This window comes from Strix aluco, chromosome 28, assembly GCF_031877795.1.
Source record: "Strix aluco isolate bStrAlu1 chromosome 28, bStrAlu1.hap1, whole genome shotgun sequence".
In the NCBI taxonomy this organism is placed as follows: domain Eukaryota; kingdom Metazoa; phylum Chordata; class Aves; order Strigiformes; family Strigidae; genus Strix; species Strix aluco.
The window spans coordinates 2,496,724-2,524,496 of NC_133958.1; the positions used below are offsets into that span (position 1 = coordinate 2,496,724).

The 27,773-nt window shown below is 55.6% G+C and overlaps 1 protein-coding gene across 1 annotated transcript; it reads left to right on the forward strand.

The window, feature by feature from the left end:
• Positions 1-738: 738 nt before the first annotated feature.
• SNRNP200 (small nuclear ribonucleoprotein U5 subunit 200) lies at positions 739-27,762 on the forward strand. The gene is made up of 45 exons (XM_074808166.1): positions 739-930; positions 1,511-1,674; positions 2,105-2,276; positions 2,541-2,733; positions 2,989-3,044; positions 3,655-3,753; positions 4,064-4,216; positions 5,126-5,225; positions 5,408-5,544; positions 6,433-6,516; positions 7,237-7,410; positions 9,214-9,351; positions 9,474-9,629; positions 10,674-10,844; positions 11,099-11,292; positions 11,884-12,007; positions 12,385-12,534; positions 12,696-12,806; positions 13,806-13,937; positions 14,316-14,504; positions 15,039-15,236; positions 15,737-15,889; positions 16,016-16,096; positions 16,384-16,467; positions 17,473-17,579; positions 17,782-17,900; positions 18,156-18,310; positions 18,453-18,642; positions 18,845-19,018; positions 19,605-19,765; positions 20,021-20,248; positions 20,876-21,067; positions 21,150-21,328; positions 21,514-21,665; positions 22,550-22,658; positions 22,799-22,907; positions 23,269-23,458; positions 23,596-23,760; positions 23,996-24,117; positions 24,252-24,395; positions 25,184-25,360; positions 25,439-25,599; positions 25,689-25,770; positions 25,866-25,958; positions 27,402-27,762. The coding sequence occupies exons 1-45, from the start codon at positions 886-888 to the stop codon at positions 27,543-27,545; spliced, it is 6,411 nt and encodes a 2,136-aa protein (XP_074664267.1). The 5' UTR covers positions 739-885; the 3' UTR covers positions 27,546-27,762.
• Positions 27,763-27,773: the final 11 nt, after the last annotated feature.

Consider the following 27,773-nt stretch of genomic DNA (forward strand, 5'->3'; position numbering starts at 1 on the left):
GTGGGGACAACATGGGGGTGACCACGGCCCCCCTTGGGGCGTGGGGACTGTGGGGACAATGTGGGGGTGACCAGGGTCCCCCCTTGGGGCGTGGGGACTGTGGGGACAATGTGGGGGTGACCAGGGCCCCCCCTGGGGCACCGGCAGGTTCAACAGGAGGGTGACAGCTCCCCTCACACCCGTCCCCAGGGCAGGGTGGCCCCCCCGGGGTGCCTGAGGGCGCGGAGCTGCTGGTGGCGCTGGCGGCCATCGTGGGAGAGCCCCGAGCGGGAGCGCGGGCAGAGGGGAGGGGCAGAACCAGCCCGGGGCGGGGGGGGGGGCCACGGCAGGGCCCGCACCGGGCCCCTCAGGGGAGACCCCAAAATGGCGTCCAAGGCCTCGCAGTGGGGACAGGGGCGGGGCTGTGAGAAAAGGGCGGGGCTTAGGCTGGGGAGAGCCAATAGGAGGCGGGCGTGCCGCGAGGTGACCCCGCCTCCCCGCCGCGCCCCGGCGCTTTCAAAGCCTCAACCGTCAACTGTCCGCCTCGACCAATCGGAGCGCGAAAGGGGGGCGGAGCTTGGAGGCTGAGCCAATCACGACCAATCCTTTGGACTGCCAGCCAATCAGAATGGGAGCCCGGCGGAGCGTCACCGCCCCCTCACCGGGCGCAGCGATGCATGCTGGGAGGTGTAGTCCGAGGGGGGGCCGCGGGGCATGCTGGGAGGGGCACTCCGGGCCGCCTAGCGAGGACGGACACCACCACCACCACCACCACCCCCCGGAAGCGCTTCCGGGTCACGCGCGCGCGGCGGGGACGGGACCCGCTTCCGGTTGTCCCGGAAGTTCCGTTCCGCGGCCTGATCCGGTGCGCGGCGGCGGCGGCGCGGCCTTCAGCGCGGCGGGGCCATGGCGGACGTGACCGCGCGGAGCCTGCAGTACGAGTACAAGGCGGTGAGTGCGGCCTCGCAGGCCCCTGCGCCGCCCTCGCCTCGCCGGGCCTGTACCGGGCCCTCCCCGGTGCCGTTAACCCAGGGGGTGCCTTAAACACACCCCCAGCCCCGCGGCGGCCCCGGTTCTCCTCGCGAAAGCCGCCTGCCGGAGGAGAGCTCCGCGTAGCGGCCCTTTACCGGGCCCGGGGAGGTGTTTGTGAGGACTGAAACCCTCTTTTGAGTTTTATTCGCGGACTTTTCCCCGTTAAAGCGGGACGTTCCAGGCACCGAGAGCTAACGGAGCACCGGGGCGAGGAGTGTGCCGGTTCTCCCGGCTGAAACAAGCCCCGAGGTGGTGCCGAGTGGCTCAGGCCCAGCTTAAAGTCTAAACCCGCGCTAGGTGGGGTGGGTTAAAATAACACCGCGGTTAATTAAAATGCAAATTATTTGTCCCTCGACCCACATGGAGAGCGATATATTAAAGGAAATCGTGCGGGTGTGGTGGTTCGCAGACTTGTGGGTCCTGGCTGGGGCTGCCCCACAGCGAGGGCTGCGGGGGCTCCTCCCCAGCCCCCATCACCCCTTGATCTTGCTTCTCCCAGAACTCCAACCTCGTCCTCCAAGCCGACCGCTCGCTGATCGACCGGACCCGGCGGGATGAGCCGACGGGGGAAGTCCTGTCCTTGGTGGGCAAACTGGAGGGGACCCGCATGGGGGACAAGGCCCAGAGAACCAAACCCCAGATGCAGGAGGAGAGACGAGCCAAGTGAGTGGGAGCTCAGAGCCGGGGGGGTGCAGAACCCTGACTGAGAACTCTGCTTGCGTGAAAAATACGCTGGACAATTAATTTCTCATTCCTGTCTTTGCCTAACGTGGCCTTGGTTTGTTTTAGTGCTGCGAACGGGGTCGAATTCAGCAGTGCTGGGAATATTTTGTAGTGGAAAATGTTTTGGTGGCGTGAGCACGGGGCTGCAGACTAAAAACTGCCAACTTGGAGGATGCAGAGCTGTTATTTTCTTAATCTGGGAGTCGCTTGCCCCATGTCAAGAAACTAAAATTGAAGTGAAAAATCAAAAAATATCTATTTTTCCTCTTTGATTTTTCAAATAAAAGAGACAAGCTGTAGGTGAAGGAGCAGAGCAGGGCTCTGCCGTGGGGCTGACCCAGGCGCTCTCCTCCCTGCCCCCTTTTTCCAGGAGAAGGAAGCGTGACGAGGACAGGCACGACATCAACAAGATGAAGGGTTACACCCTGCTCTCCGAGGGCATCGACGAGATGGTGGGCATCATCTACAAACCCAAAACCAAGGAGACCCGCGAGACCTACGAGGTGTTGCTGAGCTTCATTCAGGCGGCTCTTGGGGACCAGGTGAGGATGGGGACGCCTCAGGACGGGTTGTCCCTGCTCCGGCAGAGGATTCAAAGCCTCTGAGATCTGGCCCTTGGCTGTTTTAGTCGTTCCCTTTAATCCTGTGGGATGGCTTCGCTCTGTCAGTGCTGGTTTTTGGTGGTGCCTTTGTGGCAGGGGTGGCCTTTTGGTGCCTGTGTGAGGGTGCAGAAATAGGAGGGACCAACCCCGTACCCTTCACATAGCAAATTTTTTCACCTTTCTGACACGTTATTCCTTTCGCAGCCGCGTGACATCCTCTGCGGAGCTGCCGACGAGGTCCTGGCGGTGCTGAAGAACGAGAAACTGCGCGATAAGGAGAGGAGGAAGGAGATCGATCTGCTGCTGGGACAGACCGATGATACCCGCTACCACGTGCTGGTGAACCTGGGGAAGAAGATCACAGATTACGGTGGAGACAAGGAAATCCAGAACATGGGTATGGGAGGGTGTTGTCGTGGGCTGTGGCTTCAGGGACTGGCAGAAAGTTGGGTTAGTGGTGCCAAACCCAGCCTTACTCCGGGGTGTGTTTGCATACAGAGAAGCCAGAAAAATGTTTGGACAGTTTTCAAGCTCCCAAACCACGTTCTTTACATCTTTTGGCTGCGCAGAGGTGTGGGCGGGCGTGTGGATCTGTGAACCTTGCATGTGGTGCCCAGATTTTCCCAGGAATTAACTCCGCTCTCTCTTGCAGATGACAATATTGATGAGACGTATGGGGTGAACGTGCAGTTCGAGTCTGATGAGGAGGTATGAGCTGAGAGGCTGCAGCCTGGCAGCGGAGTCCCTGCCCTGTCCCCTCGCTGCTCCACAGGGACCATGTTTGTCGCATTTTACTTGGCCATGTTGGGAAATGGGCATTGGCTGGGGCTGGGGTGTCTCTGCCAGGAAGGAGAAGCTGGATTATTTTAGATGCTGTTTCCTGGCTTGGGGAGGATTTGTTGATTATCCTGCTAATCCAAGGCTTATCATGAGTCAGTACGATGGAAAACAGATGGTGATATTTAGATCTCGTGGTGAGACTTGACAGATCGGGAGGAAGAGAGAAATTCAAATGCGCTGGTTGGAAGTGTTTCATCGAAACACTCCCTGGAATTGTTTTTTTGGAAGAGGCTGAGAGGACGATAAGAGAGACAAATACAAGATTGTTGGGGGAGTTGCTGGCAAAACCTCTCTGTAGAGAGTAGAAATAATCTTATCACATGGCCCTTTACCTGGACGACAGCATTATGTTCCTGTTAAAAGCACAAGGCGGGCTGTTTCCCCTCAGGAATGAGCTGCCAGATTATTAATTTCTGTCGAGGAAAAGCTTCTCTTTGATGTTTGCAAAAGCCGCTTACTGGAACTTTCCTTCCCGCAGGAAGGCGATGAGGACATTTATGGCGAAGTGCGTGACGAGGCGTCTGATGATGACATGGAGGGAGATGAAGCCGTTGTCCGTTGCACCCTCTCGGCCAATGTGAGTCACCGAGGAACACGTGAAATGTGATTTTTGGGGTGCTCTGGAGGAGGGTCGGGGATCCTGTTGGTCTGCAGATGGAGTTAAGGTCGTTTGTGGGTGGAGAGGAGCCTTAAAGCTGTTGTCTGAGAGAGACCAAAATGAATGTTAATGAAATTAACAGCTCTGGCAGCTGCACAGTTGCATCTGCTGGTTCTCCGCTCCTCTGCCAGGGTAGAGAGAGGCCCCAGACCTTCCCTCCACACCACAAAGGTCGCGTGCCTGCTATCCTCTCGCAGGAAGATAACGTTTTTGGTGGGGTTTTCTTAAGCTTGTGGCATCGGGGGAGCTGATGAGTTCAAAGAAGAAGGATCTGCATCCTCGAGACATCGACGCCTTCTGGCTCCAGCGGCAGCTGAGCCGCTTCTACGATGATGCCATTGTTTCCCAGAAGAAGGCAGATGAAGTGCTGGAGATCTTGAAGGTTGGTGACCACCTGATCTGCAGGATTGTGGTGCTCTCAGAATACCTCTCTGTCTGGAAGGCAGGAATATTCTTAAACTGCAACAGGGGAGGTTCAGACTGGACATGAGGAAAAAATGTTTCCCCGACAGAGTGGTCAGAGAGTGGAATAGGCTGCCCAGGGAGGGGGTGGAGTCCCCACCCCTGGGGGTGTTTAAGGGCCGTTTGGATGAGCTGTGGGGGGATGTGGGGTAGGGGAGAACTTTGTAGAGTCGGGCTGAGGGTTGGACTCGATGATCCCGAGGGGCTTCTCCAACCTGAGTGATTCTGGGATTCTGTGAATTTGCCCCAACAACTCATTACCTGTGTCAGAGTAAATGCCGCTGGGGATGTGCTGCGTTTGCCAGCAATCTAGATAAGCACTGGACTAGGTTGGGGTTTAGACTAGATATTAAGAAGTATTTCTTCACAGAATGGGTAGTCAGGCGTTGGAGTGGGCTGCCCAGGGAGGTGGTGGAGTCCCCATCCCTGGAGGGGTTCAAGAGGTGGGTTGACGCAGCGCTTGAGGGATCTGGTGGAGTTGGGATCTGTCAGTGCTGGGTTAACGGTTGGACTGGATGATCTTCAAGGTCCTTTCCAACCGAGATGATTCTGAGATTCTGTGAAGATGATTGGGTTTTTGTCAGCGTTTACTGGGAGATCATTGTAAGTTGGGTCTGTTTCCCTGCTAATTTTGGTGCTGATGCTCGTGTGCGCTGGGCGTCGTGACTCAGTGGGGCAGAAGGGGAGTCAGAGAGGTTTAGGATTGGGCACTTAGTCTTGTGTGTAGCTGCTCTTAAGCTCCACTTGAGCTCAGTTCTGTGCGAAGCAGGGATTCTTGTTCTGTGGGGCACAGAGGTAACCGGTTGTTCCTCGTTTCTTTTCCTCCCAGACTGCAAGCGACGACCGGGAATGTGAGAACCAGCTTGTTCTGCTCCTGGGCTTTAACACCTTTGACTTCATTAAAGTCCTGCGGCAGCACCGCATGATGAGTGAGTGGCGTTCACTTTAACTGTCCCACCTTGTTTCCCTGCTGTTCTGACGTGATTCTAGCACGACCCGAGGCTTTTTAGCAGCCATCGGTGTTGCTTTGTGAAGCTTGGGCCCTTGTTATTTGCTCCCTTTTGGTTCAACCCTTAACCCCACCTGCCATCCCTTAATTTTCTTTCGTCAGTCCTGTACTGCACTTTGCTGGCCAGTGCACAAAGTGAAGCTGAAAAAGAAAGAATAATGGGGAAGATGGAAGCGGATCCTGAGCTGTCGAAGTTCTTGTATCAGCTGCACGAGACAGAGAAGGAGGATCTCATCCGGGTAAGGCTAGAGGGAACCTCGGGCAGGATGAAGGAGGAATCGTGGGATCCTTGCCGCTGTCTGCGGTCATCGTTGGGCTGTGTTTTGTTTGCTGTTCGTGAGAGAGGAGCCTGCTGACTCAGCTGGGATCTTGAAACCATAGGAAACGTTGCTTAGGTGATGGTTAAGACTCAGCTGAGAGGGCGATATATTTACCACTTCTTAGTTTTGAGTCACTCAGATGTCTGCTTTTTCAGGGAAATGTCAATATCTGCAGGTTTCACGTTTTTAGGCTGGTGTTAACTGTCTTGTGCTGGCACTGTTTCACCTCTGGGCCTCCTCGATGTGCGACTCACTGCAATAAAACACCCTGGTCACCTCTGATCAGCTCCTAATTACCTGGGGTTGGCATGTGACACTCAGCAGGTTTATTGGCATGCAGCATCAGTTCTGCTTGGCCTTTGGATGATAGCAGTTCCATGACTGATTTGGGGGTTATTTTGAGGGGGATTAATCCCATATTCCTGCTTTGTTGGAAGAAAAAACCCTGGTTATGTTGATGTGAGGGGTCACTTTGGTGTCTCTGTGTTTGAGGAGCGCTGCTGGCACACAGCAGGCTGGGCTTTTGCTGGGGCACTGCAGGGTTGTGTGTTTTCACTCCCCGTTTCCTTTCATCTGCTCTCCTGGAAGACAAGTTTACGTCCTGGTCTTGGGGACGCTGGTTCCTACTGCCAAAAATCATTGGCTCTGGTTACCTGAATGCTTATAATTGGAAGAAATGGTGGCACGTGGCGCTCTGGTTGCGCGGGCTCGCAGGGTGCGCAGCCGTGCGTGACAGGAGAGTCTGGCAGTTCAGGGAGGAGGCTCAGCAGCTCTTCACCGGGGCTGAATTCTCATCTCTTCACACAGGAGGAACGCTCTCGCCGGGAGCGTGTTCGCCAATCCCGGATGGACACTGACTTGGAGACCATGGATTTGGACCAAGGAGGAGAGGTAAAACTCTTTGAAGTCATCTGTTCCTTGCCCTTCTGACAACCGTCCTCAGTAGGCACTTAGTTGGGCCCCTCACTCCAAAAAAACCATTGAATGACTCGAGCGTGTCCAGAGAAGGGCAATGGAGCTGGTGCAGGGTCTGGAGCACAGGTCTGATGGGGAGCGGCTGAGGGAACTGGGGGGGTTTAGTCTGGAGAAGAGGAGGCTGAGGGGAGACCTCCTGGCCCTCTGCAACTCCCTGAAAGGAGGGTGCAGAGAGGGGGGATGAGTCTCTTGAGCCAAGGACCCAGCAGCAGGCCAAGAGGGAATGGCCTCAAGCTGCGCCAGGGCAGGGTCAGACTGGCTCTTAGGAAGGATTTCTTTGCAGAAGGGGCTGTTGGGCGTTGGAATGGGCTGCCCAGGGCAGGGGGGGAGTCCCCATCCCTGGAGGGGTTGAAGAGTCGGGTTGAGCCAGCGCTGAGGGATCTGGTGGAGTTGGGAACAGTCAGGGTGAGGTTCATGGTGGGACTGGAGGAGCTTCAAGGGCTTTTCCAACCCAGATGATTCTGGGATTCTGTGAAAGAGTGAAGTGGCATGGGCAGGAAGATACAAGAATAAGCCCCTGATGTGCTACAGAGGCACTTGCCAGTTGGATGTGTTGCTTTTCCTTCAGTGCCAGGGTGAAAATGGCAAGAGAGGGTTGTTCTCTAATCCTCGCCCCTTTCCCGTTGCTGTTTCCAGGCACTGGCTCCCCGGCAGGTGCTGGACTTGGAGGATCTGGTGTTTGCCCAAGGTAGTCACTTCATGGCCAACAAGCGATGCCAGCTCCCCGACGGCTCCTTCCGCAGACAGCGCAAGGGCTACGAGGAGGTGCATGTGCCTGCCCTGAAGCCAAAGCCTTTTGGCTCCGAAGAGGTGGGTGACCTGCTTTGTTCTCCCTTATTTAGCGCTGGGTGTGTTGAGTGACTGATGTCATCTGTCTGGACATCTATAAGGCCTTTGTCACGGTCCCCCACAACGTCCTTCTCTCTGATTTAGAGAGAGATGGATTTGATGGATGGATTGTTCGGTGGATCCGGAGGGTGGTGGTCAACAGCTTGATGTCTGGATGGAGATCAGTGAGGAGTGGTGTCCCTCAGGGGTCCAAACTGGGACCAGTACTGTTTAATATCTTCACCAGTGACATAGACAGTGGGGTCGAGGCACCCTCAGCAAGTTTGGAGATGACACCCAGCTGTGTGGTGCAGCCGACATGCCTGAGGGATGGGATCCATCCAGAGGGACCTGGATAAGCTCGATAAGGGCCCGTGTGAACCTCATGAGGTTCAACAAGGCCAAGTGCAAGGTCCTGCACATGGGTCAGGGCAGCCCCCAGTATCGATACAGGCTGGGGGGTGAAAGGATTGGGAGCAACCCTGTGGAGAAGGGCTTGGGGGTACTGGTGGATGAAAAGCTGGGCATGAGCCAGCAACGTGCGCTCGCAGCCCAGAAAGCCACCCGTGTGCTGGGCTGCACCCAGAGCAGTGTGGGCAGCAGGGCGAGGGGGGGATTCTCCCCCTCTGCTCCGCTCTCGTCAGACCCCCCTGCAGTGCTGGGTCCAGCTCTGGGGGCACCAACAGCAGAAGGACACGGACCTGCTCGAGTGGGGCCAGAGGAGGCCATGGAGATGCTCGGGGGGCTGGAGCACCCCCCTGTGAGGACAGGCTGAGAGAGTTGGGGGGTTCAGCTGGAGAAGAGAAGGCTCCGGGAGACCTTAGAGCGGCCTCCCAGGGCTTAAAGGGGCTACAGGAAAGGGGGGAGGGACTCTGGGTCAGGGGGGTAGGGATAGGATGAGGGGTAACGGGTTTAAACTGACAGAGGGGAGATTTAGATGAGATCTAAGGAAGAAATTCTTCCCTGTGAGGGTGGGGAGGCCCTGGCACAGGTTGCCCAGAGAAGCTGTGGCTGCCCCCTCCCTGGAAGGGTTCAAGGCCAGGTTGGACGGGGCTTTGGGCAACCTGATGTAGTTGAAGACATCCCTGCTTATGGCAGGGGGGTTGGACTAGGTGACCTTTAAGTGTCCCTTCCAACTCAAACCGTTCTATGACTCGATGAGTTGTTGCTAATATCGTGACAGATACTTCCTGGGACTCAGCAGGCTTTGATGTGGCTGTGACGCCCTCTCAGATATCTTGAAGAACTGCTATTTTAAGCTAAGAGATTTCACATGTCTGAAGAGAGTTCCTGATTTCTAGTTTCTCACTTCTGGAGTGTGTATCCTGTGCTGGTGCTTTCTGTCTCGGGGCTCCCGTGCCCTGTTTAGCTGCTTCGCTGAGCCCTTGGCTCTGCTTTTGCTCCCTCCTTGCTGCGATGCGCAGTGTGGGCTGGAGATCTGGCTGATTCATGGCATGCCTTGTGATAAATTCCATCTTTTGATCAGTGCTGGCAGCGGAAATGTGGTCTGATCTGTCCCATCATGAGAACATGGTTGGGATTTGCTTTTCTGATGGCGTAGCCAGCTATAACTTGTACTTGCTGCAGTGCCTGAGCCAGCTAACGAGCCTCGTTTGATCTCTTCCTAACCTGCTCCACGATCTGTGGGTGCAGGGCCTCTCTCCTGGCCATCTGGAGACAATGTGACCCTGCTACTCCCCAGGGTGTCTCTGAGGTCTCACATATGCCCTGCAGCCTGCGAGGTGCTCCAGCAAACTCACTGAGCTTGATATTTTCCCTTTCCAGCAATTGGTTTCTGTGGAAAAGTTGCCCAAATACGCCCAGGCTGGATTTGAGGGGTTTAAAACACTGAATCGTATTCAGAGCAAACTCTACCGCGCTGCACTGGAGTCGGATGAGAACTTGCTGCTGTGTGCGCCCACGGTAAGGATCCTGCTGTTTGGGTGCTCTGTGGTGGGGAATCCAGAAAGGCTGGTCACTGTGGGCAAACCTTCACTCTGGAGAGGACACAAGTTTGATGGGGCTGGTTCTTCTTGCCTTTCTAGGGTGCTGGGAAGACGAACGTGGCCCTCATGTGCATGTTACGAGAAATAGGGAAACACATTAATATCGATGGAACCATCAATGTGGACGATTTCAAGATTATCTACATCGCCCCCATGAGGTCCTTGGTGCAGGAGATGGTGGGCAGCTTCGGGAAGGTGAGGAGAGGTTTGGTCCTGCCCCTGCTTGAACTGTAGGTTGGGGAAGATGAACTTTATCACACAGAATCCCAGAATCATTCAGGTTGGAGAAGACCCTCGGGATCATCGAGTCCAACCCTCAGCCCGACTCTACACAGTTCTCCCCTACCCCACATCCCCCCACAGCTCATCCAAATGGCCCTTAAACACCCCCAGGGGTGGGGACTCCACCCCCTCCCTGGGCAGCCTATTCCACTCTCTGACCACTCTGGCGGGGAAACATTTTTCCCTCCTGTCCAGTCTGACCCTCCCCTGTTGCAGTTTAAAGCCGTTCCCTCTCGTTCTGTCACTAATTCCCTGGGAGCAGAGACCAGCACCAACCTCTCCACAACGTCCTTTCAGGGAGCTGCAGAGAGTGATGAGGTCTCCCCTCCCCTTCTCCTCCTCACACTGAACAGCCCCAGCTCCTTCAGTCGCTCCTCACAGGATTTATTCTCCAGGCCCTTCCCCAGCCTTGTTGCCCTCCTCTGCCCTCGCTCCAGCCCCTCGAGATCTCTCTCGGATTGAGGTGCCCAAAACTGGACACAACACTCCAGGTGTGACCTCACCAGTGCAGAGCACAGGGGGACTGTCACCTCCCTGCTTCTGCTGGTCACACTAGTGCTGATACAAGCCAGGATGCCGTTGGCTTTCTTGGCCCCCTGGGCACACTGCTGGCTCATGGTCAGCTGCTTGTCAGTTAGAACCCCCAGATCCTTCTCTTCCAGAAGGAATTGTGGTGGCTTCCTTATGTTTATAGAAGGATATAAGCTGTGACAGAAGCTTGTCACAAGAGGATGAGTTTGGGTTGTGCCTTTAATCTCTGCTCACGTAGCTGCCATTCACCGGGCTCCGGTACGGGCTTTGGATGTCAGTGTGGGCTGTGAAACCCACGTGTTTCTCCCAGTTCTATACTGGGATGAGCACGAAGCTGTCTGTGAGCGTTTCGGGGCTGCGCTGCTCCGACGCTGCCCCGGGGAACGTGCATTTACCCAGCGTAACCCCCTGTGGGCTTCCTCGCAGCGTCTGGCGACTTACGGCATCAACGTGGCTGAGCTGACGGGGGATCACCAGCTCTGCAAGGAGGAAATCAGCGCTACCCAGATCATCGTCTGCACCCCGGAGAAGTGGGACATCATCACCCGCAAGGGAGGAGAACGCACCTACACCCAGCTGGTGCGGCTGGTCATCCTGGTGAGCAGCGCCGGTGCCTGGCACGGAGGAGGGGGACGACGACGGGCGCTGGGTCTGTCGGCGTCGCGGTTTCTGAACGTGCGTTAACGCTTGAAGACGTCCCTGGTGCTTGGTTGTGGAGAGACTCGGGCTTTGAGCTGTGGGATGAGTGCGCTTCAGGCCCCGCAAGCGGGTCTGCTAAGAAACTAAACCAAAAAATGGGTCAATATCGCCGGTTTGGAGCGGGGATAACTGTTCCTGTTCCCTCTCTTTAGGATGAGATACACCTACTGCATGATGACCGAGGACCCGTCCTGGAGTCTCTGGTAGCCAGAGCCATCCGCAACATCGAGATGACTCAGGAGGACGTGAGGCTCGTTGGCTTGAGTGCCACCCTCCCCAACTACGAGGACGTGGCTACATTCCTGAGAGTGGACCCGGCCAAAGGCTTGTTCTATTTTGATAACAGGTACCCTGGGAAGCCGGGAGAGATCTTTACGATCAGCTGGTGGGTGGCTGTTGGGAGCTGGGAAAGACCTGTCTCCTGTGGAGGCAGTTGAGTGTGTATCTGTCAGATGGTGCCAGGGTCTCACCGGGCCTTCAGCCTACTCTCAACATGCATTTATTTGCTCTTAGATGTGCCGGTAAATGCACGTTCAGGACTAGAGCAGCTAAATACAGCCTCAAAATGTGTGCCAAGGTTTCTGCGTTGTCATACTTGCGAGAAGATGCTTTAGAGAAGGCAGATAAACTCTGCTGTACCTGTGTGCTGCGTAAGGTCTTTGAAGGAAGCCTGAAATAGGATTATGGTGGTTCCTGAAACACCGTTTTTACTCCCTGAGTGCGTGCGTAGCAAATGGATTCTAGGAAATAGGAATACATGTAACTGTTTAATCTCACCAGGCAGAACTGCAGCCCTCAAAACTCTGAGTAAATGGAGGCACAAAGGAATTGTATTGAACTCGGTAGCACGGAATACAGGATGCCTTTGGACAGAACCTTTGTAGCAGGGTTTCTCCATTCTTCTGCTCTTTTATGGACTTATTTTTTTTCCTTACAGCTTCCGACCGGTGCCCCTAGAGCAGACCTATGTGGGCATTACCGAGAAGAAAGCGATCAAACGCTTCCAGATAATGAATGAGATCGTTTATGAGAAGATTATGGAGCATGCTGGAAAGAACCAGGTTTGATACTTTATTGTTCCTGGCCCACTTAATCCTGGCTCTTGTCTGTTCCTGGTGAGACTCTTTCGAGTTGCTGTCACTGCAGTGGAGAAGAGGGAGGTTTGGCTGGTCGGTGGCAGCTGAGGGAGGAAGGAACAGAGGTTTCCTCTCTGTGCCAGCTGTCTGATGAACGTACGACTGCTCCTTTTAGGATGAGGGCGTTTTTGTGATGCTGCCCTATTAAATCAGGAGCTGTGTGCGTGGTTCGCAGGGCGTCTGGACTAATTCTAGATCAATTCCCACCCTGAACACCAGGAGTGGGTTGGCTCAAGCATCTTTTCCAGCTGCAGCAGCAGCGATTCCCCTCTCAGCGATGGTACCGTCTGCTTGTTTAACAGGTGCTGGTGTTCGTTCACTCCAGGAAGGAGACCGGGAAGACTGCCCGGGCCATCAGGGACATGTGCCTGGAGAAAGATACCCTGGGCCTCTTCCTGCGGGAGGGCTCGGCCTCCACCGAGGTGCTGAGGACTGAAGCTGAGCAGTGCAAGGTAACTGCCCAACCAGGGCTGTTCTGACCCAGTGATAGCAGGAGGGCAGCTACAAAGATGCTGCCAGTTTGGTGCAGTTTCACAGCCTTTCCTCTAGGATATGTTTATTTTCTCCCTGGTGTTAACTCAAAAAGCTAAAGCTGGTTGTGTTTCTGCTGCAGAACCTGGAGCTGAAGGACCTCCTTCCTTACGGCTTCGCCATCCACCACGCCGGGATGACGCGAGTGGACCGGACACTGGTGGAGGATCTGTTTGCTGACAAGCACATTCAGGTGAGCCCCCCTTCCCAGGAGGAGCTGCACGTTTGTTCGGGGTAGGCACCTCACAAGAAACGCTTGAGCCAGGTTTTCCAACAGCCCTGTGGGCAAAATCAAGAGGATCAGGCGTCGCCAGCTGCCATGCCGCTGCGCTGAAGCTGGTGCCTGGAGAAGGCAGTCTTGATTTTTATGTAAAGATTAGAAACTAAAATTGGCCGGGAGCGGAGAGGGCAAGAACTTCTCCCCTAGGCCTAGCTGAGTGTTTAAAGCTAGAGGTCTGTCCCAGAGCAGGCTGCCACTTTGGCCAAAGCTCATCCAAGCAATTTCGTGGCTGTGTTATAAATGGAAGGCAAAGGATTTTCATGCAGTGAGCTGGGAAATTTGGGCAAAGATCTTGCTGTTCATCTGCTGAGCTGTCGAGACAGAATCCCAGAATCACCTGGGTTGGAAAAGCCCTTGAAGCTCCTCCAGCCCCACCATGAACCTCACCCTGACCGTTCCCAACTCCACCAGATCCCTCAGCGCTGGCTCAACCCGACTCTTCAACCCCTCCAGGGATGGGGACTCCCCCCCTGCCCTGGGCAGCCCATTCCAACGCCCAACAGCCCCTTCTGCAAAGAAATCCTTCCTAAGAGCCAGTCTGACCCTGCCCTGGCGCAGCTTGAGGCCATTCCCTCTTGGCCTGGCGCTGGGTCCTTGGCTCAAGAGACTCATCCCCCCTCTCTGCACCCTCCTTTCAGGGAGTTGGAGAGGGCCATGAGGTCTCCCCTCAGCCTCCTCTTCTCCAGACTAAACCCCCCCAGTTCCCTCAGCCGCTCCCCATCAGACCTGTGCTTCAGACCCTGCACCAGCTCCGTTGCCCTTCTCTGCACACGCTTGAATAATCGACAGTCACAGTTCTCGGGCTTTGTCCCTTTTGTGCGTGTCTTTAATGTCAAGACCAGCATTTTAGATCCTTCTTTTCCCTAGGAAGAGGCTTCTACCTGGCTTTAATCACTGGTTTTTCTCCTGCAGGTGTTGGTCTCCACAGCCACGCTGGCCTGGGGAGTGAACCTCCCTGCTCACACTGTCATCATCAAGGGGACGCAGGTGTACAGCCCTGAGAAGGGACGCTGGACCGAGCTGGGTGCCCTGGACATCCTGCAGGTGAAGTTCTGCTAACAAAGATGCTGCCGAGACCTGGGGCAGGATTTTTCCTTTCCCGCTGAGGCCCATTTGAGGTCTGCTTTCATATTTTCTCAGTGCAGTTGCTCCCTGTTGTCTACTGTCAAACTGTCTCAGCGTTCTGGGAACAGCCCTGCGGTGAGGGCAGAGGAGAAGCGGATCAGTAGGAAAAGAGGACAAATGATTCCTCTCCTAATATCTTGCCCAGACACATCTGAGATATTTCTACTTCTAGCTGGCAGGAGACACCTAACAGCAGACTGAGCAATCTGGCAGTAAAGCCCCAGGACACGGCAGCGAGGAGAAATTGCCAAGCTAAAAGCTTTTAGGTTTTGCTGATCTCACCTTCTTATTTCTTAGATGCTGGGGCGTGCCGGGAGGCCTCAGTACGATACCAAAGGAGAGGGGATCCTCATCACATCCCACGGCGAGCTGCAGTATTACCTGTCCCTGCTCAACCAGCAGCTCCCCATTGAAAGTCAGATGGTGTCGAAGCTCCCGGACATGCTGAATGCAGAGACGGTGCTCGGCAACGTCCAGAACGCAAAGGTGAGGGCGAATCTTTGCTTTCCCCACGTGTGTGTGTGCCCTTTGTTTCCCCCAGAGAGCTGGTGGGAATTGCAGGGGCCAAGGGATGATCAGGGTTGGGGAAAAATGCTGTCATTGTACGGGAGCAAAGGAACTTTGGTGCTTGGGGAGCAGATTTTTAAAAGCTCTGGAAGTGCAGCCACAAGAACTACCAGCCTGTAATGCTGGCTGATGTGTCAGGCAAGTGGGTAGATGCTTCTGTAATTCAGAGCAGAGCAAGTTCTCCAGACGGAGGAGGACACTGGGGAAAAGCCTGCACACAGCGAGTGGGGTTTTTTTGGTTTTTAATTCCTTAATATTTTTCTGATACCAGAGGAGAGTTGTGTACGGCACTGCTGGCCTTCCAGGCTCTGGTTTAATGTTGATGCAGCAGGGTTCAGCTGGGCTCAGCCTGCTGTGTCCTACGCTAGTGCTGGGAGCACAGGGCTCCGAGGCAGAGCCTCGCCCTCGCTCGCTGTGAGGCGAGCTCTTACACCACGTTGGTGTTTCCTCAAGGATGCAGTGAATTGGCTGGGCTACACCTACCTGTACATCCGAATGCTGCGCTCCCCCACTCTCTACGGGATATCCCACGATGATCTGAAGGGGGATCCGCTGCTGGACCAGCGCCGCCTGGATCTGGTTCACACCGCAGCCCTCATGTTGGACAAGAACAACCTGGTGAAGTACGACAAGAAAACGGGGAACTTCCAGGTGAGACAGGACCTGGGAAAGGCTCCATGACGGAGCAGAGCTGGGTGGAAGCATCCTCTGGCTGAGAGAAAGGATGCAAGAGGCACCTTACTGATTAAATACGGATCCCAGGACACGCTGCTGCGTCATTCAGACCTGCTGTTGTGCACGTCTGCGATTCCAGGGAGCTGGTTGCCAGCATGGAGAGTGCTGGTGTAAAACCTGACCCTCAGTCTGTCACTGTTGTGGGTTTGCTGCTGCCTCCTAAGCAAATGCATGTTCGCGTTGCATTTTCATTGCTTTGGAGGCAGCGAGATGAGAAAGGGGAGGCTGTGGTGTATGGAATTGCATGCCAGGTAAAGCAGCTTTCCGGGGTGACTTGTAGCCTGAGGGTTTGTGCTTAGTTTGTCTGGAGATGTCCCCGCTGCTGCAGCCTAGTTCCTGTTCAGCATCTCCTGTCTGTGCCGTGAACAGTCAGGGGTTGTTCTGCTGCTTCATGCTGGCTCTTGTCCTTGTGGCAGGTGACAGAGCTGGGCCGCATCGCCAGCCACTACTACATCACCAACGAGACGATGCAAACTTACAATCAGCTCCTCAAACCCACCCTGAGCGAAATCGAGTTGTTTCGGGTTTTCTCGCTCTCCTCGGAGTTCAGGAACATCACCGTGAGGGAGGTACGGAGCCAGACACCCGTCCCGAGGGAGACAGCCCCGAGGCATCAGTCGTGATGCTGTGGGGGAAGATGCAGAGCCTGCCCTGTGAGGGACTGTTCTCATCCCTCCTGCCTTGCTTTTCTGCAGGAGGAGAAGCTCGAGCTTCAGAAGTTGCTGGAGCGAGTTCCCATCCCGGTGAAGGAGAGCATAGAGGAGCCCAGTGCCAAGGTGAGCCCTGCCTGCGCCTTCAAGGGGACTCCTCTGCCCGTCTTGAGGAGAGCAGTGATCCTTGGGGGAAAATGCCACTTGGCGGGGGGGGGGCATTTCTATTCTCTTCCCTCTGTGGGACATCCTGGACAGGGTCAGAGATGCTCAAAGAGCTGCAGGTGTTGCTTGTCTCTGAGCGTGGGAAGTCAGTCCCCGTTGATCGCTTCTGTCCTGCCCCGCGTCAGAGCCCACAGGGATCGGGCGCTCGTGTGGAGGGTGCTGAGAGCCTCTTTGTTCTGCTTCCCCAGATCAATGTGCTCCTCCAGGCCTTCATCTCCCAGCTGAAGCTGGAAGGATTTGCTCTCATGGCAGACATGGTCTACGTTACCCAGGTGAGTGAGGAAACGTGGCTGGGGCCTCTGTTTCCACTTCGGTGTGTCCAGTCCAGCCACGTCTCAGTCTCACACAACTACTTACACCTTGGAAATTTAGTTTGTGGTTATAAATTACTTTGAAAATAACTAGAGCTGAGCGTGGTGAGAAGGTCTAACCCCTGTGAGGATGGGAATGAGATCTTCATCGGAGTCTCCTGTTAGTAATCAGAATAATTCAGCGCTAGAGGACCACAGTGTAGCTTCTACCACGAAGGCCAAGTTCCCAGGGCTGGGAATTAAGTAGTTGCTCCACCTGTAGGTGTTTAGGATGAGGGACCTTTAAGTAGAATTCACTACTAAAAGAAATTTAGTTTGTGGTTATAAATGGCTTTAAAAATAACCAGAGCTGTGTGTGGTGAGAAGGTTTAACCGCTGTGAGGATGGGAATGAGATCTTCATTGGAATCCCCTGTTTGTAATCAAAATAATCCAGCACTAGAGGACTACAGTGCAGCTGTGGTCTTCTACCACGAAGGCCAAGTTCCCAGGGCTGGGAATCAAGTAGTTGCTCCACCCATAGGTGTTTGGGGTGAAGGACTTTTAAATATAATTCAGTACTTAAAGGGAGCTTATAAGAAGGATGGGGAAAGACATTTTACCAGGGTCTGTAGTGACAGGACAAGGGGTAACGGTTTTAAAATGAAAGAGGGTAGATTTAGGTTGGATATAATGAAGAATTTTTTTATGATGAGTGTGGTGAGGCACAGGTTGCCCAGAGAAGCTGTGGCTGCCTCCTCCCTGGAAGGGTTCAAGGCCAGGCTGGATGGGGCTTTGGGCAACCTGGGCTAGTGGAAGGTGTCCCTGCCCATGGCAGGGGGGTGGGACTGGATGATCTTTAAAAGGTCCCTTCCAACCCAAACCAGTCTGTTACCACGTGGCTGGGCCGGAAAATGGGTAGAAAGGAAGGAAATGTTAAATGTGATGATGGCAGACAAGCTCTGAGAGCTGCTCTCTGCTCCCCCAGTCTGCTGGGCGGCTGATGCGAGCCATCTTCGAGATCGTCCTGAACCGTGGCTGGGCCCAGCTCACCGACAAGACCCTTAACCTCTGCAAGATGATTGACAAACGGATGTAAGTGAGATCTCGGAGGTATTTTCTGATTGCGGGCTGGGTGAGGCTCTTCAGCGTAGCAGGAGAGTGCTTGTGCCCGTCGGGGTGTAAAGGAGCTGCTGTGTGTTTCTGGCCAAGGGCTGGTGTTTGGCAGCGTGGGGAAGGTCCTTGAAGGCTTCGTCTCTTGTTTTTTTGCTTGTCTCACCCCGTGGTGTCCTCGCAGGTGGCAGTCCATGTGCCCTTTGCGCCAGTTCAAGAAACTGCCTGAAGAAGTGGTGAAGAAAATCGAGAAGAAGAATTTCCCCTTTGAACGGCTCTATGACTTGAACCACAACGAAATAGGTACGGAGACGGGCAGATGCGGCAGGGAGGGGTGTCTGCCTGTTTTCCTCTGCCGTGTTTTAACCCAGAAATAAGGGAGCTTGTTCCTCTCTGACTGAAGGAGCAGAGCTGGTGAGGGTCATGGTACAGCCTGAGGAACGCAGAGGCTTTTCCCTGGCACCTTCCAGCTGCTTGGATAATAAATACTGTTCAGTTTGGGATCTGTTGGTCACCTTGTGGTCCCTCTGTCCTCACAGCAGCACCTTTCTGTTGCAGGTGAACTGATCCGAATGCCCAAGATGGGGAAGACAATCCACAAATACGTTCATCTGTTTCCAAAACTCGAGCTTTCGGTCCACTTGCAGCCTATTACCCGCTCCACCCTGAAAGTAGAGCTCACCATTGCCCCCGACTTCCAGTGGGATGAAAAGGTGAGCTGTGCAGCTAAAGATCACCAGGCTAAATACCCTGCTAGGGCAGAATTGCAGGGGGAGGGCTGGTGTTCAGCTCCTGGAGATCTGGAAGGGGGAAATCTGGACTCTTGATACAAAGGTAACAGCTGCCCTTGCTCAGGTACACGGTTCATCCGAAGCTTTCTGGATCCTGGTGGAAGATGTGGACAGCGAAGTGATCCTGCACCACGAGTACTTCCTGCTGAAAGCCAAGTACGCGCAGGACGAGCACCTCGTCACCTTCTTCGTGCCCGTGTTTGAGCCGCTGCCCCCGCAGTACTTCATCCGGGTGGTCTCCGACCGCTGGCTCTGTAAGTCTCTGGTTATACAGCAGCGGTTCCCTGGGGTCTGAGGGGGTAGTTCAGCCCCTCTCCTAGTGCTGTGCTGGGGGGGAAAAGACTTCTGACATCCAAGTGACAGCAGGGCTGGGGATCCCCTTGGCAGAGGGAGCTCAGAGATGAAACTGTTGGAGTGTTTTCGGAGATGAAGATGTTTTTTTCATGTGTCTGACAGCCTGTGAGACCCAGCTGCCCGTTTCCTTCCGCCACCTGATCCTCCCTGAGAAGTACCCTCCTCCGACCGAGCTGCTGGATCTGCAGCCGCTGCCCGTGTCGGCTCTGCGGAACAGCGCCTTCGAGAGCCTCTACCAGGACAAGTTCCCTTTCTTCAACCCTATCCAGACCCAGGGTGGGTTTTGCCTCTGCTCCCCTCCTCCAAAATCCGCCTCTCGGCGAGCCCTGGCCTTTTTGGTATTCACAGTCCTCTAGCCTTGATTTTTTGGAACTTTTTGTAGCAAATTTATATCCCCTCTACCTCCTGGAGCCTTAGGGGTTTGATGGCTTGAAATCTTTCTCTGTGGGCCAGAGTATCTTTGATATATTCCTCAAGGCCTGGGGTGTCTGACAGCAGCAGGTTTGCTCCTGGAAGCCGTGGCTGCGCTCACACCGCGGCTCAGCTTCACGGAGCCCGCTGGCCCCAAACTTCCCCGTCCGTGCTGCTTGTGGGGATGGAGCTGCGAGCAAACCAAAGCTGCCCTGTCCGTGTTTCTCCGCCTGGGCTTAGCCAGAGTTGGGAATTCACACTTAGGAGCTGTTACAACAGACTAGAGCCTGTTTTGCTCAGTGGATCCTGGGCTAAAACAGCCTTTTCTGTAGCCCCTCCTTGTGTGGGCTGGGTCCGGGCGGTGTTTTCCCTGCCTGTTTCTAGAACTTTGATAGAAATCCATGGAGATTTTGCTAAACTGCTCTCTTCCGTGTTGTCTGTCTGTCCCCAGTGTTTAACACTGTTTATAACAGTGACGACAACGTGTTTGTGGGTGCCCCCACGGGAAGCGGAAAGACCATTTGTGCTGAATTTGCCATCCTGAGGATGTTGCTGCAGAACTCGGAGGGTCGCTGCGTGTACATCACTCCCATGGAGGCCCTGGCAGAGCAGGTAAGCCCGGCATCCTGCGGAGAACTGGAGCCTCAGATTTTCTTCCTCATCCCCTGTTTCACTTTCCTCATCCCTTCTTTACTATCACATCCCTCAGGATGACTCCAGAATCTTTTAATTGTGGTCTCTGCGATGGAGCAAAGAGTCACCACCCCGCTGCCGACCTGTCGGTGTGCGCACGTGTGTGTCTCCAGAGATTTGGTAGGATTTGGTCTAATTTGAAGTTAACATCAGCACCCCTTATATTTTTGGCAGGTCTTCTTGGACTGGTACGAAAAGTTCCAGGAGCGTCTCAATAAGAAGGTCGTTTTGCTGACGGGGGAGACCAGCACCGACCTGAAGTTACTGGGCAAAGGCAACATCATCATCAGCACCCCCGAGAAATGGGACATCCTCTCGCGACGCTGGAAGCAGCGCAAGAATGTCCAGAACGTCAACCTGTTCATCGTGGATGAAGTGCATCTCATTGGGGGCGAAAATGGGGTGCGTCTGGGAGGGGAGGAGGGTGCTACTCGTTCGAGGGACGCTCATCATCGTGTTGGTCCTGGTAGCAGAGCTGCTGTGGGGTGGATGGTTGCTCGTTTGTAATATCTGGTTTGAGGTCAGCTTTTCCTGACAGGAGGGTGCAGAGAGGGGGGATGAGTCTCTTGAGCCAAGGAACCAGCGCCAGGCCAAGAGGGAATGGCCTCAAGCTGCGCCAGGGCAGGGTCAGACTGGCTCTTAGGAAGAATTTCTTTGCAGAAGGGGCTGTTGGGCGTTGGAATGGGCTGCCCAGGGCAGGGGGGGAGTCCCCATCCCTGGAGGGGTTGAAGAGTCGGGTTGAGCCAGCGCTGAGGGATCTGGTGGAGTTGGGAACGGTCAGGGTGAGGTTCATGGTGGGGCTGGAGGAGCTTCAAGGGCTTTTCCAACCCAGATGATTCTGGGATTCTGTTTCCCCAGGCTGCAGGATGGGCTGGGATAAAAGGGCTGTATCCGTTGGGAAGTTCAGGGGTGGCATCCCCCGTGGGTTGGGAGTGTTTGGCCTGAAGTAGCCAGAGCTCAGCCAGGAGACGTGGCCGCAGTGCGCAGAGCTTGGCCTTCCTGCTCCAACCCCTCCTCTCCCTCCCGCAGCCGGTGCTGGAGGTCATCTGCTCCCGCATGCGCTACATCTCCTCCCAAATCGAGCGCCCCATCCGCATCGTGGCCCTGAGCTCATCCCTGTCCAACGCCAAGGACGTGGCTCACTGGCTGGGCTGCAGTGCCACCTCCACCTTCAACTTCCACCCCAACGTCCGCCCCGTGCCGCTGGAGCTGCACATCCAGGTAGGGTTTAGGACTCCTCATCTCCTTCCCCTTCTGCCCACTTTCCAGATGGCCGTCACTGCCTGCTCCTCTTCCTCTGCAGGGCTTCAACATCAGCCACACGCAGACTCGCCTGCTCTCCATGGCCAAGCCCGTCTACCATGCCATCATGAAGCACTCACCCAAAAAGCCGGTCATCGTCTTTGTCCCGTCCCGCAAGCAGACGCGGCTCACGGCCATCAACATCCTCACCACGTGCGCTTCGGATGTCCAGAGGCAAAGGTAACGGTGCCGTGGCCTCTGTCCTTCCTCTGACTGAGGCAGGAGCAGCTTTTTGGGCGGTTCTGCTGGGCTGAGGGACAACTAGTGATGGGAAATGGTCTTGTTAAATGTCACTAATCTGCTGTGACATCAGGGACAGGCTTGCTGGGCCTGGCAGCGGTGTCTTTACTCCCCCTCTCCGGCAGGTTCCTGCACTGCGCAGAGAAGGATCTGGTACCATACCTGGACAAGCTGAATGACAACACTCTCAAGGAGACGCTGGTGAACGGGGTGGGCTACCTGCACGAGGGGCTGACCGCCATGGAACGGCGCGTGGTGGAGCAGCTTTTCAGCTCCGGTGAGCAGGGTGGGATGGGGACACACTGCTTCTACCCATAAACCCTTTGGTTTAAGCACTTGGCAATGCCCACAGTCTTCAGAGATAACAACACGCCCAAGCCTCGTGTCACTTCTCTGCCCCCCGGGTCCAAAACCGCCGCGTCCTTAAACTTCACCCTTTCCTCCTGGCTTGGATTAGAAATAGTGTGACCAGCAGAAGCAGGGAGGTGACAGTCCCCCTGTGCTCTGCACTGGTGAGGCCACACCTGGAGTGTTGTGTCCAGTTTTGGGCACCTCAATCCGAGAGAGATCTCGAGGGGCTGGAGCGAGGGCAGAGGAGGGCAACGAGGCTGGGGAAGGGCCTGGAGAATAAATCCTGTGAGGAGCGACTGAAGGAGCTGGGACTGTTCAGTGTGAGGAGGAGAAGGTGAGGGGAGACCTCATCACTCTCTGCAGCTCCCTGAAAGGACGTTGTGGAGAGGTTGGTGCTGGTCTCTGCTCCCAGGGAATTAGTGACAGAACGAGAGGGAACGGCTTTAAACTGCAACAGGGGAGGTTCAGACTGGACAGGAGGGAAAAATGTTTCCCCACCAGAGTGGTCAGAGAGTGGAATAGGCTGCCCAGGGAGGGGGTGGAGTCCCCACCCCTGGGGGTGTTTAAGGGCCGTTTGGATGAGCTGTGGGGGGATGTGGGGTAGGGGAGAACTTTGTAAGTTGGGCTGAGGGTTGGACTCGATGATCCCGAGGTGCTTCTCCAACCTGAATGATTCTGTCATTCCTGAGCCTCCCTGTACGCTGAGACACGTCTCCCTGAGCGCAGAACCCCCCGGATCTTTCTCCCCATGATTTCTGCCCCCCAGCGAGGTGCTCTGCCCGCTGACTGCTCTCCCCATGCACCTTTCAGGTGCCGTTCAGGTGATGGTCGCCTCCCGCAGCCTCTGCTGGGGTATGAACATCGCCGCTCACCTGGTGATCATCATGGACACACAGTATTACAACGGCAAGATCCACGCGTGAGTGTGCTGCGCTGAGCGCGAGGGAGATGCCTTCATCCCAAAGGGCTTCACCCCTCTCCACAGGCAGAGGTTGGGAATTGCAGGAGAGCAGCGGTACCTTCCCGTGGAGCTTCGTTAACTCTCCTTCCGTCTCCCAGGTACGTGGATTACCCCATCTATGACGTGCTGCAGATGGTGGGCCACGCTAATCGCCCGCTGCAGGACGACGAGGGCCGTTGTGTCATCATGTGCCAGGGATCCAAGAAGGTGGGTGAGGAGCAGGGTACCATTTCTGGTCTGCGAACATCTTGTCTCCTGCTTGGGGCCTGGATTTCTCCTCCCAGCTTTGGGCAGGCTGATGTCTAACCCTCACTCAGAGCCCTGCTGCCAGGGAGGTGCTCCAGGCTGCCCAGGGAGGGGGTGGAGTCCCCATCCCTGGGGGTGTTTAAGGGCTGTTTGGATGAGCTGTGGGGGGATGTGGGGTAGGGGAGAACTTTGTAGAGTCGGGCTGAGGGTTGGACTCGATGATCCCGAGGGGCTTTTCCAGCCTGAGTGATTCTGTGAGTCTGATTCTGTGATTTTGGAGGTGCTGAGGTTTATTTACCCCTTCCTTCCTCTCCTGCTGTAGGACTTCTTCAAGAAATTCCTCTACGAGCCTCTGCCGGTGGAGTCACACTTGGACCACTGCATGCACGATCACTTCAACGCTGAGATTGTCACCAAGACCATCGAGAACAAGCAGGATGCGGTGGACTACCTCACTTGGACGTTCCTGTATCGCAGGATGACGCAGAATCCAAACTATTACAACCTGCAAGGTGAGCAGAGGGGTCTGTGCTGGTGGATATGGGCTTGGAGGATATGGGGGACCCTCTCCCTGTGGGCTCTGCGTTCACAAGAGCAGCTTTGCTCTGTCCTGGGGAGTTTCTGAGCCGCGATGCTGCCGTACCCGCAGGTGTGTCCCACAGGCATCTCTCGGATCACCTCTCCGAGCTGGTGGAACAGACCCTTAGTGACCTGGAGCAGTCCAAGTGCATCAGCATCGAGGACGAGATGGACGTGGCTCCTCTGAACCTGGGGATGATTGCTGCCTACTACTACATCAACTACACCACCATCGGTGAGGGCTCTGAGGGACGGGGGCCGCACACGAGCGCTCCTGCTCTCTGTCCCCCCTCTGCGTCGCTCCCTGTGCTGCGGGCGATGGGGAGAAGGTGCCGTGTGTGTGGTTGGATGCGTAAAACTCCGTCCTTTAGCCCAAGGCTGCGTGTTGTCTGCCTGAAGGCACCTCCTGCGCCGGGGGGTTTCACGCTGTCTGCTCTTCCCTGACCCCTCTACCTCTCTGGCTTCCACAGAGCTCTTCAGCATGTCCCTCAATGCCAAGACCAAGGTGCGAGGGCTGATTGAAATCATCTCCAACGCTGCTGAGTACGAGAACATCCCCATCAGGCACCACGAGGACAATCTCCTGCGGCAGGTGAGCGGCAGCACGTCAGATCTGGGGCCAGAGGGGCCAGATGTGGATTCCTGCAGGGTCAGGGGAAGGAAGCTGCCCACATTTTCAGCTCTGTAGGGCTAAAGCACTGATGGGTTTATCATTTCTCTCCATAGCTGGCCCAAAAAGTTCCCCACAAGCTGACCAACCCCAAATTCAACGATCCCCACGTCAAGACCAACCTCCTGCTGCAGGCTCACTTGTCACGCATGCAGCTGAGCGCCGAGCTGCAGTCGGACACCGAGGAAATCCTCAGCAAGGTACTGACTGGAGAGCTGCCAGCCAGAGAGGGACTGGGGGGGTTTGGTGAACAGCCGGCTGAACAGGAGCCAGCAGTGTGCCCAGGTGGCCAAGAAGGCCAATGGCATCCTGGCTTGTACCAGCACTAGCGTGGCCAGCAGGGACAGGGAAGGGATCTGACCCCTGTGCTCGGCACTGGTGAGGCCGCCCCTCGATGAGTGGGTTCAGTTTTGGGCCCCTCACTCCAAAAAGGCCATTGAATGACTCGAGCGTGTCCAGAGAAGGGCAACGGAGCTGGTGCAGGGTCTGGAGCACAGGTCTGATGGGGAGCGGCTGAGGGAACTGGGGGGGTTTAGTGTGGAGAAGAGGAGGCTGAGGGGAGACCTCATGGCCCTCTGCAACTCCCTGAAAGGAGGGTGCAGAGAGGGGGGAGGAGTCTCTTGAGCCAAGGAACCAGCGCCAGGCCAAGAGGGAATGGCCTCAAGCTGCGCCAGGGCAGGGTCAGACTGGCTCTTAGGAAGGATTTCTTTGCAGAAGGGGCTGTTGGGCGTTGGAATGGGCTGCCCAGGGCAGGGGGGGAGTCCCCATCCCTGGAGGGGTTGAAGAGTCGGGTTGAGCCAGCGCTGAGGGATCTGGTGGAGTTGGGAACGGTCAGGGTGAGGTTCATGGTGGGGCTGGAGGAGCTTCAAGGGCTTTTCCAACCGAGATGATTCTGGGATTCTGTGTGATGGGTGGGAACCTGCCCACCTTGCCTGTGTCTCTGCCTCTGTCGCTGCCTTCTGACCCGTCCCTGTCCCCTCATGTCCAGGCGATCCGGCTGATCCAGGCCTGCGTGGACGTGCTGTCCAGCAACGGCTGGCTCAGCCCCGCGCTGGCCGCCATGGAGCTGGCGCAGATGGTGACCCAGGCCATGTGGTCCAAGGATTCCTACCTCAAGCAGCTGCCTCACTTCACCTCTGAGCACATCAAGCGCTGCACGGACAAGGTAAAGCTTGGGGGGGAAGGACCCTCACCCACCGAGGAGCCCTGGGGAAACGTGGGGCTGAAAACATCTTCCTTGCAGGGGGTGGAGAGCGTCTTCGACATCATGGAGATGGAGGACGAGGACCGAAACGCTCTGCTGCAGCTCTCGGATGCCCAGATCGCCGACGTCGCTCGCTTCTGTAACCGGTACCCCAACATCGAGCTCTCCTACGAGGTGGTGGAGAAGGAGAGTATCCGCAGGTGAGGCAGGGAGGGGCAGCGCAGTCCCCTTGAGGGGGGGGACACGCACACACATGCCCTGACTCTTGGTCTCGGTTCTCTGGGCGCAGCGGGGGACCCGTGGTGGTGCTGGTGCAGCTGGAGCGTGAGGAGGAGGTCACTGGGCCTGTCATCGCTCCCCTTTTCCCACAGGTAGGTGCTAAACCTCTGTTAAACCAGAAATTTGGGGTAGGGGGGGGATTGTCCCCCTGCAGCCCCCAACCTGTTAACTCTTACCTCCCCGGCAGAAACGCGAGGAGGGTTGGTGGGTGGTGATCGGCGACTCCAAATCCAACAGCCTCATCTCCATCAAGCGCCTGACGCTGCAGCAGAAAGCCAAGGTGAGGGGGACTGGGCAAGGGGGGTGGCCAGCACCCAAACGGCCACGTTTGGGGTGTGCTGGGCAGGTGCCTGGTTTGCTGATTAAGGATATTAATTAAACTCGGACACCAGGGTGACAAGAGGAGGTGTGTTTTACTGGGGATAACGGAATAATGTAACAGTCATACAGAAAAGACGCAGTAAGGAAAGGTGGAATCACGCACTTAAATAGGGAAATACAGGGGCTGCATCAAATCACCACTGGGAGAGAGGGAATTAAGGCAGATCCATCCCCGCTCGCACCCGTTCCCACCATCCAGCCCCGCAGGCGCTGGGCAGCCCCGGGTGCAGCGAGGGTTTGTTGAGCCTGTCCCGGCGAGCGGGAAATCCTACGCGGGGCGTCCACCCGTAGCTGAGGCACCCGAAGGCGCTGTGAGCGGGTCCGGCCTTAGGGACCAAAAATCAGCCACCCAGAATAACCGGCACCTTTGTTTTGGGTGGAAATGTCTGGTTTCAGTCTCACATTAGATTCCCCCAGAGCCTGGCCAGGGCTCAAGGAGGACGCCAGGGGAGTTTCCCTGTTTATCCAATTTTGAGCATGTTCTTTTCAGAACAAGGCCACACGTCTGGTCCCAAGGCTGGATGACTGGTTCCATGGCCTTGTTAACTTGCTCCTACACAAGGAAGGAAGAAGATATATTCAGGATGGACATGCTTTATGATGTCTAAGCTACATCTTTCATTAATGAGCATACATTCAAAGGGTAACGGAGCTGGTGCAGGGTCTGGAGCACAGGTCTGATGGGGAGCGGCTGAGGGAACTGGGGGGGTTTAGTGTGGAGAAGAGGAGGCTGAGGGGAGACCTCATGGCCCTCTGCAACTCCCTGAAAGGAGGGTGCAGAGAGGGGGGAGGAGTCTCTTGAGCCAAGGAACCAGCGCCAGGCCAAGAGGGAATGGCCTCAAGCTGTGCCAGGGCAGGGTCAGACTGGCTCTTAGGAAGGATTTCTTTGCAGAAGGGGCTGTTGGGCGTTGGAATGGGCTGCCCAGGGCAGGGGGGGAGTCCCCATCCCTGGAGGGGTTGAAGAGTCGGGTTGAGCCAGCGCTGAGGGATCTGGTGGAGTTGGGAACGGTCAGGGTGAGGTTCATGGTGGGGCTGGAGGAGCTTCAAGGGCTTTTCCAACCCAGATGATTCTGGGATACGTACTTCATTAATGATTACATACTGAGTTAGCAGCTTCGGCTCGGGGCCTGTTGTTCAGGCTTCAACACTTCAGCACTTTTTCCATCAGCGTAGGTGGTTTGTTATAACCCAGCACAACACCTGCTAGCACGATGGTTATCACTTATAAAATATACAGGATTCATCCAGAGGTCAGCTCTGGCTTGGGCCTGTTGCCCAATCCTTAGCCCTTCAGTGCCCGGTCCCCGCCGTCACCCCAACGCTGACTCTTCTCTCCACGTAGGTGAAACTGGATTTCGTGGCCCCGGCTACGGGGACTCACAACTACACGTTGTATTTCATGAGCGACGCCTACATGGGCTGCGACCAGGAGTACAAGTTCAGCGTCGACGTGAAGGAGGCGGAAAGCGACAGCGACTCCGACTAACGCGGGGCCGCGACGGTCCCGGCGAGGATCCCCCTGTAGTTCAGCCACCGAACCCCAGCCGCGGTAGCGCTTGTGTCACCTCCCTTTGTGTGGCTTCTGTGTATTTTCCTGTTGTTTTTTTTTTTTTTTTAAGGCGTTGATGCTTTGTACAGTGTTTTTGTAACAGGAGCTGCATGCAGACGTGTGACTGCAGCAGCTGAATAAATATCGAGACCCATCTCTGCACTC

Excerpts from the sequence above, each read along its gene's own strand:
- SNRNP200 (XM_074808166.1), top strand. The coding sequence starts at position 886 with ATGGCGGACGTGACCGCGCGGAGCCTGCAGTACGAGTACAAGGCG. Across the intron at positions 2,277-2,540 it reads AGGCGGCTCTTGGGGACCAG|CCGCGTGACATCCTCTGCGG; the intron begins GTGAGGATGGGG and ends TTCCTTTCGCAG. Across the intron at positions 22,908-23,268 it reads TGTGCCAGGGATCCAAGAAG|GACTTCTTCAAGAAATTCCT; the intron begins GTGGGTGAGGAG and ends CTCCTGCTGTAG.